At 49.2% G+C, this 15546-nt stretch overlaps 1 protein-coding gene across 4 annotated transcripts in view; it reads right to left on the reverse strand.

The window, feature by feature from the left end:
• The window catches only part of akirin, a 58918-nt gene extending 44169 nt beyond the window's left edge, over positions 1-14749 (reverse strand). Inside the window, exons 1-4 of one of the 4 annotated variants that reach the window (XM_075697250.1) lie at positions 14600-14749; positions 13977-14079; positions 13612-13853; positions 12612-12848 (exon numbers count right to left, since the gene is read on the reverse strand). In XM_075697250.1, coding sequence (XP_075553365.1) covers positions 12612-12848; positions 13612-13789 — 415 coding nt within the window. In that variant the 5' untranslated portion in view covers positions 13790-13853; positions 13977-14079; positions 14600-14749. Of the gene's footprint in view, positions 1-12611; positions 12849-13611; positions 13854-13976; positions 14372-14599 lie in introns of those variants that run through there. The other 3 variants (XM_075697253.1, XM_075697254.1, XM_075697249.1) reach the window with 3 other exon arrangements.
• Positions 14750-15546: the final 797 nt, after the last annotated feature.

The following is a 15546-nucleotide window of genomic DNA, read 5'->3' on the forward strand; positions in this document are numbered from 1 at the left end:
CATGTACAAGATGGTCAGTTGTTGAGCGCCCTTCTCGGAAGCCGCACTGATAAGGATCAAGCATTTTGCTCTGTTCAAGGAAAAAGATGAGTCGCCGATTTATCATTTTTTCAAACACCTTACAAATGCAACTTGTGAGGGCTATTGGGCGGTAACTTGCACTGAGGAAGGGTCTTTTCCTTGTTTCAAAACAGGGACCACAATGGCTTCCTTCCACGCGATTGGAAGGTACCCTGCATCCCAGATGGTGTTGAAAAGTGTGAGTAGTGTAACTTGCGTATCCGTGTGTAAATTTTTGAGCATTTCATACATGATTCGATCCGATCCTGGTGCGGAGCTCTTGCATGCGCTCAAGGCAGCTCTCAATTCAGCAATACTAAAAGGATGGTTGTAAGGCTCATTCTCTCGACCTTTTCTTGTTAATGGCTTACGTTCTTCTGTTTGTTTGTATTTGAGAAAGGATTGTGTATAATTTGTTGCACTTGACACGCTCTGAAAATATTCCCCAAGTGAGTCTGCCTGATCTTGTAGGGTATCGCCTTCTGTGTTTACCAAAGGGAGTGCATGTGCTTGTCGCCCTCTTATCCTGTTGACCCTATTCCAGGCTTTCGCCTCATCTCTGAACGAGTTAATACTCGATAGAAATTTCTGCCAACTTTCTCGTCTGGCCTGTCGGCGGGTTCGCCTGCCTTCGGATTTTACTTTTTTAAAGTTGACTAGATTCTCTGCAGTGGGAGAAGCGCGTAGCAACCCCCACGCCCTGTTCTGTTTTTTACGAGCGATCCTACAATCGTCGTTCCACCATGGGACACGCCGTTTGCAGGCCAAGCCTTTTACTTCTGATATGCATTTAAATGCGACATCTATTATGAATGCTGTAAAAAACTCGACTGCAGCGCCAATTCCTAACGAAGACAGGTCAGCCCATGAGATACTAGTTAGAGATCGAAATTTCTCCCAATCAGCTGTCTCAATCTTCCACCTAGGAGCGTATGGTGGATATTCGTTTTCTTTATATGATCTTAGCAGTATAGGGAAGTGGTCGCTACCGTAAGGGTTGTCGGTAACTTTCCATTCAAGTTCAGGCAGTACAGACGGGGAGACTATACTAAGATCTATTGACGAAAAGGATCGGTTTGCAAGAGAGTAATATGTGGGTTCTTTCTTATTGAGAAGGCACGCTCCAGAAGAAAAAAGGAACTGTTCAACAAGGCGACCTCGCGCATCTATACGAGAGTCGCCCCACAGGGAGCTGTGCGCATTGAAATCGCCAAGAACAGCATAAGGTTCTGGCAATTGATCGATCAAGGAGTGAAATTCATGTTTGTTCAGTTGGTAATGCGGGGGTATGTAAAGGGAGCAAATGGTGATGAGTTTGTTTAGTAGGACAACTCGAACCGCCACTCCTTCAAGGGGCGTTTGTAGCTGTAAAGGTTGACATGCAATACTTCTATGAGTAAGAATCGCAACACCACCCGATGATGCGACGGCATCATCGCGATCTTTGCGAAACGTAACATAAGTACGGAGAAAGTTTGTGTGTTTAGATTTTAAGTGTGTTTCCTGTAAACACAGCACTTTTGGATTATGTTTGTGGATGAGTTCTTGCAAATCATCAAGGTTTCTAAGGAGACCTCTGATGTTCCACTGAATTATTTGTGTATCCATGTTTAAGGTAAATTGGTGCTGTGTTTACGGAAACGGAGTGGATGCCTTATATTACAGAGCCCTTTCGAGGCCCTGTAATAGGTGTTTTGTTCTTTCTGAAGCGTTCGAGCGATTCTCGACGCTCCTTAGGCGTTTGGTGCGCCTTGGGGACAGGTGTAGTGTCCATTGCCTCGTGTGAGGCGCCGGACAAGCGCTCTTGCGAGCGAGAGGTTTTCAGAGGGAGTCCCGCCTTGGAGGGCAAGACCCGTGCGCCCACCAGCCCGGAGGTCGATGGGGCTCCCTGAGGGATTTGGCTGCGCTGGCCGTTTCCAGCGCTGGAAGGGGCCTCGGAGGTTGGGGCAGCCTCGGCTGCACCCACCTTCGGGGTGGATGGTCCCTTCTCCTCGGTTGACGGAGCAGCGCTAGCTGCAACCGCCGCGGGGGCAGATGGCGTAACTGCCGACTCACTGCCTGTGGGTCGGACAGCCGCCGGAGGCCGTTGCGACGCTGCCCCCTTACGCGCCACATCGGCAAAGCTGCTCTTAGACAGGTATGACACCCGCCTACGTGCCTCCTTGAAAGATATATTTTCTTTGACTTTGATTGTGACAATCTCTTTTTCTCTTTTCCAGGACGGGCAGGACCGCGAGTATGCGGCATGCTCGCCCTCACAGTTGACACAATGTGGAGTGTTCTGGCACGTTTCGGAGGAATGTTCTTTGTCACTGCACTTGGCACATGTCAGCCGGCCTCGACAGTTCTGTGAACTGTGGCCGAACCTTTGGCACCTAAAGCATCTAAGAGGGTTGGGCACGAATGGCCTAACACGAAGTTTGATATAACCGGCCTCGATGGACTCGGGGAGGACACTTGAACCGAAAGTGAGTATCAGGTGTTTTGTTTGGATTTCTTTTCCATCTCGCCTCATCTTAATTCTTTTGACATTTATAAAATTCTGTCTGCTGAAGCCCTCTAAGAGCTCAGCCTCAGTGAGCTCCAGCAAATCATCGTCCGAGACAATGCCGCGTGAGGTATTCATCGTGCGGTGCGGGGTTACTACTACTTGGGTGTCCCCAAATGATACTAGCTGAGGCAGTTTCTCAAATTGCTTTTGATCGCGGAGCTCCAGGAGGAGGTCACCGCTAGCCATCCTCGACACCTTATATCCTGGACCAAAAAGTTCGGTAAGAGACTTAGATACAAGGAACGGGGAGATTGTTCGCACTTGTTTAGCTGGTTTTTCTGCGTGTATTACATGAAAACGAGGAAAATTCTGGACTTGGCGTCTGAAAAACTGGAAGATCTCTTCGGTGCGCCCTCGTTTCTGAGGGCGATCAGGGAGTTTAGGAAGAGCGTTTTCCATGAGTACAGTTGGGTTTTCGGCCGCGATGCCGACCACCCACCATGGAGCCCAACAGGGGGACGTGACAGGACTTTCTGCTAGAGAAACCCTGCCAACGCCAGCTGTACATCGCTGCTATAACCAAATACAGCATAACGAAGGCTGGCTAGCTACACAAGGTTAACCCTTGCCGCCGGGAAACTAGGAAGTGAGGAGAAGTGATGAGAAGACAGGAAAGATGAAAAAGGCGAGAGAGAAAGACGAAGATTGGAGAGGAGGACAGGAAAAGGCGACTGCCGATTTCCCCCGGGTGGGTCAGTCCGGGGGTGCCGTCTATGTGAAGCCGAGGCCGAAGAGGTGTGTTGCCTCCGCCGGGGGGCCTTAAAGGTCCAAACACCCAGCTTCGGCTCAACCCCCAGGATCCCCTTTTCCCCAGACACGGCTAAGCCGCGCCCGGCTACACGCGGGAGGGTCCAACCCTCGTGTGCTCGGGTACGTGGTGTCGCAACACACCAAACGCCTGCTGACGCAGACGCCCCTGCGGGGGCCGCTTCTTTGGAAAAGCTTGAGCTCAAAAAAAGTATTGGCTGATGCTGAGATGCAGGTGTCCCTAATACAAACCAAAATAAATTCTAAAGCAGTGAAACACAACACTGAGGCGTTGTGCGCAGGACACAAGGTGTCCAATAACCGGGAATACTCAGGGAATTTGTGCTTCTATGAGGGAAAATTAGCTGCAATTTTCTTGAAAGAGAACGAAAGTCGCGCTAATGCTGGCTCAAGTGACGCCGTGTCGTCGGCTGGAGCAGTTGCCAGTGTACAGTCAAGACCGATTTTCCGGATGCCCCATTTCTGGGGATATGCCTGATAATTCGGAGGGCTTCGTGGCACCACCACGTACCCCAAAGAGTCAATTTATGAGAACTAAAATTTTGGACGCAAGAACACATTGCCATCCGATTTTCCAGACGTCTTGGTGTGACCGCAGGTCTGAAACTACATTAATCAAAGCCACCACCGCTGTCATTTTGGTTATCTTGTCGTCTCGAGCCGGCACTCTCGCACGCAGATCCACTGGCAGCCGTAGCCACCACCGCGGCAACGCTAGGCCAAGCTGCTTCGATGTTCCCTATCAAGTTTCTTGCTGTTTGCTGCCGTGTACTGCCACTTTTTTGAAGGAGCTTGAGCTCAAAAAGCAAAGTGTTGGCTGACATGCAGATATGCAGGTGACCCTCGTCCAAACCAAAATAAACTTCGAAGCAGTGAAGCGCAACACTGCAGTGTTGTGCGCATGCTGAGAGTATGTCAGGACAGTTGAGGTTGACTTTCCAGCTCCTCAGAGGGAAGTTCGGGCCTCATACCGATGGGCTTGCTATCAGTTGATATACAGTCGCCGACCGTTTATTCAGACCCCACGGGGACTGCGAAAATGTCCGAACAAACAGATTAAGGGGAAAAAAATGAAATCCTTTATTTCCACGCACTTATTCCGGCTCGCCAGTAGGCTTGAAGAAATCGTGAATGCGCCGTTGCACGCTGTTCCGTTTACGCGCAATCAGGTAAGCCTGAATCTCGGAGAGGGTCGTGCGGTCACTATAGGCGGCTGAAAGCACAGTCACTGCTTGTACACGCTCCGCATGCGACGGCAGCGTAGCACATGGTGCGTCATCTTCCGACTCGGTCATCGTCCGGTGGTGCAGCAGAAACCTGACAAATGATCTCGCCGTCGTCGAGTTCTGCGCATGTCAGTACAGCAGTGTCAGCACCAACTGTCAAATGAGACGGTGTCCGGAATCACAACGCAACCACTGCGCAAGTCTCAGCAGAACATTTTCCTTGTCGGTAGGGAGCACATTTGAAGGCGACAAATCTTAGGCCTCCCGACACCTGCTTGCCGGCATTCCCCAGCGCAGTCTGCCGCAGGCACTGTCATCGCCATTAGACACTTGACGCAATGTTTCCGTATGCCGCGTTGTATCACCGGAACATCGACACAGCACACAAAGCAAACACCACCATGCCGACACCAGTCGCACAAACGAAAAACGTGCCCTACTCGCAGTGTCGTGCGCGAAGAAACAACTCTGCTGCTGAATTGTCTTGACATGGCTTACTAACTGAAACCGGAACTGCTGTAGAGCCACCTTATAGAACCAGGCAGAAACGATGATGATGAGTGGGGATTTGCAGTAGCGCCACTTCGTGAGGCAGCAAGTAGGCTCCGTTCAAAACAAAAATGGCGTTCAGCAAGTCAAACCATGCACCGGTCAGAGTCAGTGCATGGTGCTCTCGATCGAGTTGGCTCAAGGAGTGTCCGAAAAATCAGACGAGAGGTTGCAAGGTGTCCGAACTTTCGGCAGTTGTTATACATTATGGTCTATGGGGAGAATGGCGGTGCCGCAAAGCAGACCTAATAGTTGAGCGTGTCCGAATTTTTGGAGTCCGGATAATCAGTCGGCGACTGTAAAAAGCTCATATTCGAAAATATTTGCTTCTGTAAGCATCTGTTTTTATTTGTATTTGAAAATGTTCGACTCTATTTGCAATGAGCTTTACCATATTTTTTAAGATATTGTGGCCATTTATCAGCTATTCTTTGTCATCTGTACATGATCATCATCATGTGGGGTTCGTATGGGGTTCTTCATCATCGCTTGTGGGGCTGTCTCTCGAGTGTGATCCGTGCTGTGGGCGTGATCGGTTCGCCGCATCTTCGACTTAGAATAAACGTAGTGGCAACTGCTGCGTCATGAGTGGTGGAGTGTGCTTTTCGGTCCTTCGTCCTCTGACTCCCCGCTCAACCTCCGGGAGCTTCGATCGGGTCGCCGATTGTGCCAGCTGTCCGCCAGCATATCGCAGGACGAGCCAACAGGCACTTCTACTTCCACCATCTTGGCCTCGGCTACCCCAGCGTGATCCCCATCTGTTTGCTGGACTTCGCAGTGAAGACGTCGAGGATTGGCTGGACGACTACGACTGAGTGAGTTCGGCTAACCGTTGGGACGATGCGTCCAAGCTACATCACGTCGCCTTTTATCTGACAGGAGTAGCGAAGACTTTGTTTTTCAACCATGAGGTTGATTTCACGAACTGGGGCGCTTTCAAACAGCAGTTCCGCCAAATCTTCAGCACACCGGCTGTTCGTTCCACCCTCGCAAATAAGACGCTCGACAGTGGCAAGCAACAACCCGATGAATCATACGTAGTACATCGAGGATGTGCTTGCTCTTTATCGACGCGTGAACACGGCCATGACCGAATCAGACAGGGTTCGCCACATCCTCAAAGGCATCGGAGCTATTGCTTTCAATGCTTAGCCATTCAGAACCCCGCTACCGTCGCTGATATCGTCGCTACTTGCCAGCGCCTTGACGAACTCGAATCAGTACGGTTGCAGCCAGACACCACTGCAAACACTACCGCCGACGACCCTACGTTACGAGCAATGATACGCGCAATAATTCGAGAACAGTTCCAGTATCTTGGCTTAGCCGCAGGGCCTATGCCTTCTCATGCCTCCGATACCAATCTGCGAGACGTTATTAAGGAGGAATTGGCATCCATGGCTGGTGCAGCGTACTCGGACCCTCTAACCCCTAGGGCCCCATCAACGTACACACAAGTAGCTGCAACTACTCCAGTCAACGTTCCACCGATGCCTCGAAAACCAACACCGGCCAACATCGCTTCCATGATTACCAGCGCACCTACCTAAACCAGCTATCCGCAGTGGCATCCTCCTCGTTCCATCTGCTACTACTGCGGCTATCGTGGCCACATAGCACGTTTTTGCCACAAGCGCCAGCAAGACGAGCGTCGCGGATACAACGTATACAAATGGGATGACTTTTTGCCCGGAGCTACTTTCCAATGTCTAGGGAGCTTCCATGACCAACACCGTCCTTATGCTCCACTGCGCGGACGCTCTTCATTGCCTACCGTAGTATCCGAGACGGCTCAGACGTACCGTCCTGCGAGACGCCGCTCGCCGTCACCCCTTCGCCGTTCTACGTCCCCACTGAGACCTGCTTCTTAATTCGCTGAGCGTCGTCCGGAAAACTGAATTATGCAGCTTTTGGAGGAAAAGCTGCATCGAACGACGGGACAGAAATTCCTTCATTGCGTCCGTGCAATGTGATATTGGTTGTAGTAGAAGGTGTACAAGTAGAAGCTTTAATAGACACTGGTGCTAGCGTTTCATGTTGAATTCCAATGGCGGAGTCGGAGCAAGTTTTTCTGCTCGTTTCGGAGCAAGTTTGTTCCAATGACAGAGTGAGGGCTGGAGTAAGGTGTTCCAATGAGAGAGTCGGAGGGGATTCAGAGCGGGAGTCACTCCGTGGAGCAAAAAAAGATGCTCCACCAAAATCGGCGGAGTGGACCGGAACTCTGCGTGACGTATTTCCTTTACTACGTTTGTCTGCTGGGAGGCGCCACCGGTCAGGACTGGCGAGGAAGCAAAAGCTGGTACACGCTTGGCGAGATATCCATTCCGCACTTTTAAAAATGCAACAGGTGCGCGGCACTGAAGAGACAAATGACCGGTGCGGCGGTGCTGGGAGCAAACAGCGGAGGGAAATGACAACACGCAAGGTGTCCTGGGTAACTCTGCGATAGAAGTTCCGCTTCCGCCTTGCTCCGGCGGCGCAGGTTGTGTTCCATCGCGGATTTGGAGGCGTTGCTCTATGCCAGAGTCGAGTGCTTGCTCGCGGAGTACGTCGGCTGCTCCGACTCCGCCATTGGAATTCAACATCAGTCATTCACTGTGAATTGTGTTCGCGACTTCGGAAAGTTACGACCCCCTATGATGGACCTACGCTACTCGCTGCTCAAGAGGCCACCATTCGACCTAACGCCATGTGCACTTCTCTTATTTCCATCGATGGACTTCTGCATTACGTACAATTTGCAGTGCTAAGTTCGTGTGCCCAGCAGCTCATATTGGGATGGGATTTTCTTTCTACGGCCTCCGCCTCCATCTGCTGTGGGCAACGCGTTCTCCGCATGACCGACACGACCTATTCACGTCATGTAGATGACGCACCACTTCACTTCCTTGCTGCAGAAGATACCGCGCTACCTGCTCGCCATCAAAGCATTGTTACTATCACTATCACGTCTGATGTGATTGACTGCGGCGACGTGCTCGTATTACCATCTGCATGCTGTCTTGCAAGAGGGATAGCCTTTGCATCAGGGCTCGTTAGGTTTGATCATGGCGCTGCACTTCTCTACGCGACAAACCCGACATCCGAAAAGATTCTCATCCCTAAAGGCACTACCGTATTTACACGATTGTAAGTCGACTCAAATGTAAGTCGACCCCCCCATATCGCTTGACCGAAAAAAAAAAAAAACCCCGAGGGCGCATTCGATAACGAAAATTTATTAGTAGCTGACATGGTCACTGGACTACTCGTCTTCCCTAGTGCCGCCATCGTCATCGTTGCTGCGGTCCCACAGCGCGTCGTGGTCCAGCGAAATTTCAAATTTGGCAAACGACCGCACCAGGACATCTTGCAGAACAGCAGCCCACGCCAAATGCACCCAACCACACGCAGCCGTCAGGGAGGCTCTTTTGACAAGTCCGGTTGGCGTAATTTCGCAGTCTTCTGCCACCAGCCACTCGTACTCACGGCGGAGCAGAACCTTAAACTTAAGGCGAAGGTCCGGGCTTGTTTCATGACCACGTCACACTTCACTGGCAGGGACCGATCACGCATTTCAGCGACGCTGCCGCAAGCTTAGCCTACAGCTCCGGAAAGCGTCCAGACTTCGGCACGTGGGAAATTTCTCACTTGCCGCCACAGGGTGAAAATTTCGCTTCGCTGTAGTCGCCACTCTCGCACCACCCGTTTAGAAACATCGAAATTGCGGCCCGCTGCGCAGTGATTTGTTTCTTCGGCGTAAAGGATGGCAGCCCTCTTGAACGCTGCTGTGAACGAGTGCCGAAAAATTAGTGGGCCTGCAGCACTCATGACGACCAGGGAAGCATAGAAGTAGCACGTAGCCGGCAGTCAAGTGGAGCGCGTCAAAAAGTTGGTAAAACCAATGCCAATGCCTTTAAACAGAGAAAGAGAAACCCGCGAACGGTGTCTGCTTTTCCATGAACTACCGATACTCCCCGCAAGCGCCGCCGTTGTAAGGGTGCCGCCGCAAATGGGAACAGCGGTGCTTCCATGAACTATCGACACCCCCCATGAGTGTTGCATGCACTGTATTGTTGAAAAACCCTTCCGAAAAGCGAACAAACACACGGGATAATGAAAAGATACGGGTAGGACCATAGAGCAAACATAAAATTGTAGCTACGTTGTAGCTCTCGTTGGTATCGCTTTTTTTTGGCGGGGCCATGTTTTGGTTTCGATTGTAAGTCGACCCCCCCAACTTCAGACTTTCAAATTTTAAAAAAGGGGTCGACTTACAATCGTGTAAATACGGTATGAGGCACGCTGTAGTGGGGGGCTCCGGCATAATCTGGACCACCTGGGGTGCTTTAACATTCACCTAAATCTAGCTACCCGGGTGTTTTCATATATTGCCCCCATAAAATGTGGCCGCTGTGACCGGGATACTAGTACAGGTATTAAAGAGAGAGGAATACTACACTGTGCTACTAAGTTGGATTCGAGCAATATCAAGAAGGCCACTCTTGCTGCAAGAGGATGCTAGGCAAGTCAAAAGATATGCACGACGGAAAGATGTGTGACAATGCTATCTAATAGTGCCTGTACTAGCCTTTTTTTAACACTTTCTTGTCCTCACCTATACCCATTGATAGCCCATTATCGATGGTTTCAACTTCAAATTTTGCAGCACTAGGGACCCTTTTGGGCAGCTTGCATCATCCAACACATAAAAGAGGAACTACTTGTGTACTACTTTCGCTTTCGTGTTTCTTTCACTACGAAGGTATTTTCAAAGCACCTTTTAGTCAGGTGTGACGAGTGTTCGTAGCTTCCGATATGGCGTCGATATTGCACGCATATGCTCCTCAAAAACGGCGAATTTTGATGGATTCCAATGAGTCTATGTCAGAATTATTGGATGGTGGTAGCAGCAAAGACTAGCAAGACGATTTTGATTATTGAACTTAAAGGGACACTAAAGGCAAATACTATGTCGACATGGACTATTTAAATACCACTCCAGAAACCTCGCAACGCTTGTTTTGTGCCAAGAAAAGGCAAAGCTTATGAGAAAATTGTATCTGAAGGGTCCGAATACATTTTTCGAAATTTGAATGTCCCGCCATCAAACCGAGGGAGTGGCGACGTTGCATACACCATCACCGCCCTTTGCTGCCGTCGGTGAGTAAAACGGCGCCCGACAGACGGCAGCACCGAGCCAAGAAAGAATGGCGGATTCACCGCTGCAGCTTCTTTTTGGTCAAGTGCCGCAGACTGTTCGGGCATCCTGTGACCATGGAAGTTGAATTCTCTGCTACTAGCAGTTTGTACGAGTTTCGCGAGCCAGCAAAACAAGCGCAGCACTACGCGATCAGGAAAGTACTGACATGCGAAAGCGTGGGCGGCACAGAGTCTAGCAAAAACGAAACCTTTCGGCCGCCTGCGTCGTTGTCAAAGGTAATTTCAATGAGTTCTTTTTTCTAAACATGAAATGGAACTGAACAAGTAGCATTTTATTTTATCTTATAATACAATACGAGGTTGTTTTTTGCAATGAGTAGTTGAGTGTTAGTGACAGAATTTAACTGAGGAGTACTTTCGTCATCGGACAAGTGCTTGAATGTCCCAGGGGAGTCTCAAATCATGTCCTGCATTTACCTCAATTTCTTGATTATTAAGGCCCTGTTTGCAATGATATTGACACCTTAGAGATTCTCAAGCACTAATCTATCACTTTAGTTTGACTTAGTATTTCCCTTTAATGTCCCTTTAAGCACGAATGGCAAAAGTGCATCAAATAGGCCCAGAACATCAACAGGCATCTGCCGGCAGGTTTCGTTTTCTACTCTGAACCAATTCGTCGCTGCCACACTCAGACCTAAAGATATCCGGTGCGTTCTGAAGGCCACAGTTCTTATCTGCTGGGTGTCAACGCTGTTTGAGCAGGACCACAGGCCAGTGGCAGCGCAGTTTTGCAAAAGAAGGTGGCCAGGAATGGACCTCTGCATTAAGCAATTATTGAGCTCTACATTGCTGCACGGGCATGATAGCCACTAGGGCTAACATTTTTCTTTGTTTATAAAGAACTTCTACAGATAGAAAGCCTATATTTGCAATAATACTGTATATAGCCTTTTTGTTAAAAATGCACATTTCGAAATTTTTCATGTTGTCTTGGTGCAAAGCAGCATCGATGTTCTTATGGCGTTTTCTCATTTTCGTAAGAAATTATTTTTATTAAATAATATTTTTTCAAAGAATTGTTACTCAATGGCTGCTTGTAAATAGTGCCTTTATAGAGCACATTCCTTCTCCTACAAATTGATACCATACATTCCAATATCAAGCATTTGTTGTAGCAGCAAAGGAATCGTTTACTAGAATCCCGAAATCCCCTCACGAGGTCAAGTCATTCTTAACTGACAAATACAGAGCATATAAATAACGCACCCTAATGGTGGTGCCTGCAATGTATTTCACCACTACACACCGCAGAAAGGGCTTAAATTTCAAAAGTAACGCTGTCTGCCCTCCTCACGGGTGTCGGGCTCCCAGCCGTATCGCACAAGTGCGCCTTCGTACATGGCAGCGCTACGACGTCACTCATAGTGACACGTCACTTGGAGAATTATTCAAGGCAACATCCGTTATTTAATCTGTTGCTTCAACAGATGAAACAAAGTTTAGAGTAACAATAAAACCTACAAACTGAATGTCTGCGTGCCTTTGTTTTACTTCGTAGCATAGCATGAGAGATGTATTTTTGTTTTGTCTGCTTGTTCTTATGTTGTGCAGTCGCGCACACACAGAATGAAACTATGTCATTTTCTAATGTGTTCCAGTGTGCTATCATGGTCTGTGATCCATTTGTGTCTGCTTCAGGGTTAGTGTAGCACCGACTTATACTGCTAGTCAAGGGTTCTTGAGCACAGCGCACAGCAAAATCATGCACTGCATGAAACAAGACAAACGCAACAGCTCGTGTGCGACGCCGTCGGCAGAAGTGCGCCACGCAGCAAGAAAGGGAAAGAAAAAAGTCGGTGCCCATGATGCATGCATCACGCAATCCTCCAGCTCTGGTGTGGGAGAATGCAGGGAAGGAATTTCTCTTGCAAAAGCTAGACAGAGGCAAGTGGAGATTGTATATGTTGGCGGTGACGCTCGCCTCCTGAAATATTTCTATCCCGGTTATTAATGAACCCATTAAAATTCTTGCAGTAGAACGTTCCCTAGAGGGCACGTAACAACTTCCAGCGTATAACCAAAATTTGCTATGTGGCCTGGTGAGGGTCCCTTTAATGTCAGACTGTCTGCTCGTGTGACTGGCTTTTAAGCCAAGGATTACACCGCATACTAAAAGAACGAAAGACCAAGACGGGCAAACTTCGTGGACTGCCCGCAATAAAAGAAAAACACATGTACCAGTGCCAAGATTTCATCACGCGGTACCAAGTCTGAAGGTACACGTTTATGTGGATCCTTTGGCAAGGACTTACCTGCGAGCTTGGTGGAAAGGACGTGGTCGTACTCCTCCCGTATCTGGCTCTCTCGCTCCTTCATCATCCGCTCACAAATGAGCCCTACCTGGCGAAAGGTGAACAGAGGCTGGTCTCGACGGACGGGAGACAAGAGGCCGCTTGTGGGCTGGGATTCAGGGTCAGACCCCTGGAAGCAGAGCTGCTTGCGCCGTTGCAGCCGTCGCATCTCCTCGCGAATGTTGGCTGCTATCTCCTCTGCAGCGGGCAGAAAAATAGGGAAGGCAGTGAAGCTGGGCAGGAAGCGACAACCAGCGTCTACTACGAACACTTTCTGTGATGTCTACCCTCAGTTGCTCGAGTGAGGAAAGTTACAAATGAGCAATTAAGCGAGTCATTTCACATCATTCACTGCCACGGTTAACGTGTACAGTATGCTGCGAATGCAGTACAATCTTCACAGAGTAACCGCGCAGCGGAAAACAACCGCTGGCTACCGAGACTGCGAACATCAAGGCGCAATGAATACAGCCAACGGCAGATTGTTCTAAACCCTAAGGGTTTCTCAGGTAGTAAATGGCGGCACGTTGTAGCTGAAAGTCGCAGCGCACCGTTTTGAACCAGCAAACTGTGCGACATATTTCCTGCTAGGACTCGTTTCAATGAACTTTTCTGCAACGTTCTAGAATGCTCTTCAGCGTTGCGTTCTAAATCCTCTTCTAAGGTCGACCGGCAACTTCATCTAGTTACAAGCAGATGCTCGACGCTTTTGTTATTGCTGCTGCTCATCCTAGGAACAAATGCACACAGAACAGCCCATATTGTATGTATCAGTTTACTGCCAAAGTTCAAACAATGCCGCTTGTTTGTTCATGTGCGACGAACACTATTAACACACATAAAAATTTCCATATTTGATGAATCAGAAATCGATGAAAATGTGCGGCAGATGAGCGCACAATAACTGAAAGCACGCACATGATTTCTCGAACTGCATATCGCTAAATTAAAGGGACTGTACCTGAAGTCAACTTCGGTGGCACCTCTCCAAACGGCGAGGGATTGATTTGGTGCGCCCTTGTTGGAGGCGCTGGTGGGGAGACTGACAGAGGCATACATCTCCGTCTTTTCGGCGATCTGCCGTTCGGACTGTGCAGGGGATCCCAGTCGTGTGTTCGCTTTAAAGTCGCACAAGCCATCCCTAGTACGTAAGCCTAACTTCAGCGGACTCCTTTCTATCCCTGCGTGCTTGTGATGGGACTTCTGGATTGAAAAGAAGAAATCACTGTGGCAGACGCTTTTGATGATAGCGACGATTATTCCACAACATTCAATAAAACGCGCTAGGACAACGGCAAGATAGCAATCTAAACACACGCTACTTACCCGTTCAAGCCGCCTCTAACTCCCAAGATGGCCACCTTGCAACAGCCGTTGCTTTTTAGTTTTTTGTCTGCTGCGATTGGCTACGTTTTACGGAATCTCAGACCTACCAAAGCAAAGAACAGTGTGCGTTTTGTGTGTGTTTGCTTAGTTTAATGAAACACAGTCAATCACAACAAACAAAAAAAGAAAAAAAGATTATGCTTAAAAAAAGAAACTGAAAGAAAGGGTGCGGTGCCTATGGCCTATGCGTGTGTGTGAAGTCAACAGGAACGTGTTCGTTAAAACAGTGCTTCCTTCGTGTGAAATCAATGGAAAAAGTTTCCGCACGGAACAAAACCGCAGAAAGGTGGTTTTAAAACATTCCCTATTAAAGCGAAGATTCCCAGCCTCGATATCAACAACAAGCAGACGTCGATATCAACAGCAAGCGTGCGCGATCATGTGAACAGCCCCTGCACATTGCCTGTATCCGTGAGGAAACCAAATAATAATCGTCGCCCACTCATATAGAGGAGGCGCTAATTTTTAAAATAAGTAAATAAAAGTGCGTGTTGTGCTATGCATATATATTTATAGAGTGCTATAATGGGTCCTGCTTCTTCGGAAAAATATTTTGCGCTCACCGCTGTACTATTCTTGCTGAACTTCTGCAGAAAAATCGCGTTTTGGAGTCTTTGTAGTTTAGGATAACTCGATCTTAGAACAGTTAATTGCCTGGTTTTTAAGAAAAAGTGCAAATTTTCCGACGCTTATGGGGATGTGACCTGCTGCCGCGACGGCGCAAGCATAAACTGCTCTCGCCGCCTGCCGTCAGCTGCAAGAAGCAGCGTTTCAGGGTGATGATGATGATGAAGCAACATTTGCTGGGCCCGAAATAAATCGGTGGTGCACGCAGGCACCAGACGGGGTGGTCACAGAACACCTATGGGGTGGTTCCCTAGTTACGGGACCCATATGTTCCCAGCAGCTCCTGGCCCCTGTCCGTCAGTGCGAGCTGAATTGGTAGGGCGGGACTGGATAACAAGGTCACCCATCGCTCAAGGGGTTGGGGATTGGGGGTGTTGGTGGGGAGGGGAGGTGGGGTCTTGAGTTCTGTGCACTCTGCCAAGACGTGCTGCAGGGTGCCCTTTTCTCTTCTGCAAAAAGGACAGATCATATCGTATTCCGCAGGGCACATGCGGTTCATGAGTACGGGATGCGCAAGCGATCCCGCCTGCGCTCGACGCAGGATCGTCTTTGTTGCCTGGTGAGTTTGGGGTGCGGTTCTGGCAGTCTGCACCTTTCCTTTCGGTACATCCGGGTAATCCCGTAAGCTGGTAACCGGGGTAGCCACCCTAACCGGGGTGGCGTATTTACATTCGCTCGACTGTGCATGGATGGATGGATGTTATGAGCGCAGCCGTGCAGCCGGTCGACTGTGCAGACGGTCGACTGCAGCGCCGCCCCCGCGGCACCAACGGGAACTATATATCTAGGTAACTTTTCGCCCTATGGAGCCTAGGCACAGAACACCTATGGCCTAGGTCCCTAGGTGTCGTGTAAAAAACGCGCCTAGCTCCTGAAACCATAG

The sequence above is a fragment of the Dermacentor variabilis genome, chromosome 6 (assembly GCF_050947875.1).
Source record: "Dermacentor variabilis isolate Ectoservices chromosome 6, ASM5094787v1, whole genome shotgun sequence".
In the NCBI taxonomy this organism is placed as follows: Eukaryota; Metazoa; Arthropoda; class Arachnida; order Ixodida; family Ixodidae; genus Dermacentor; species Dermacentor variabilis.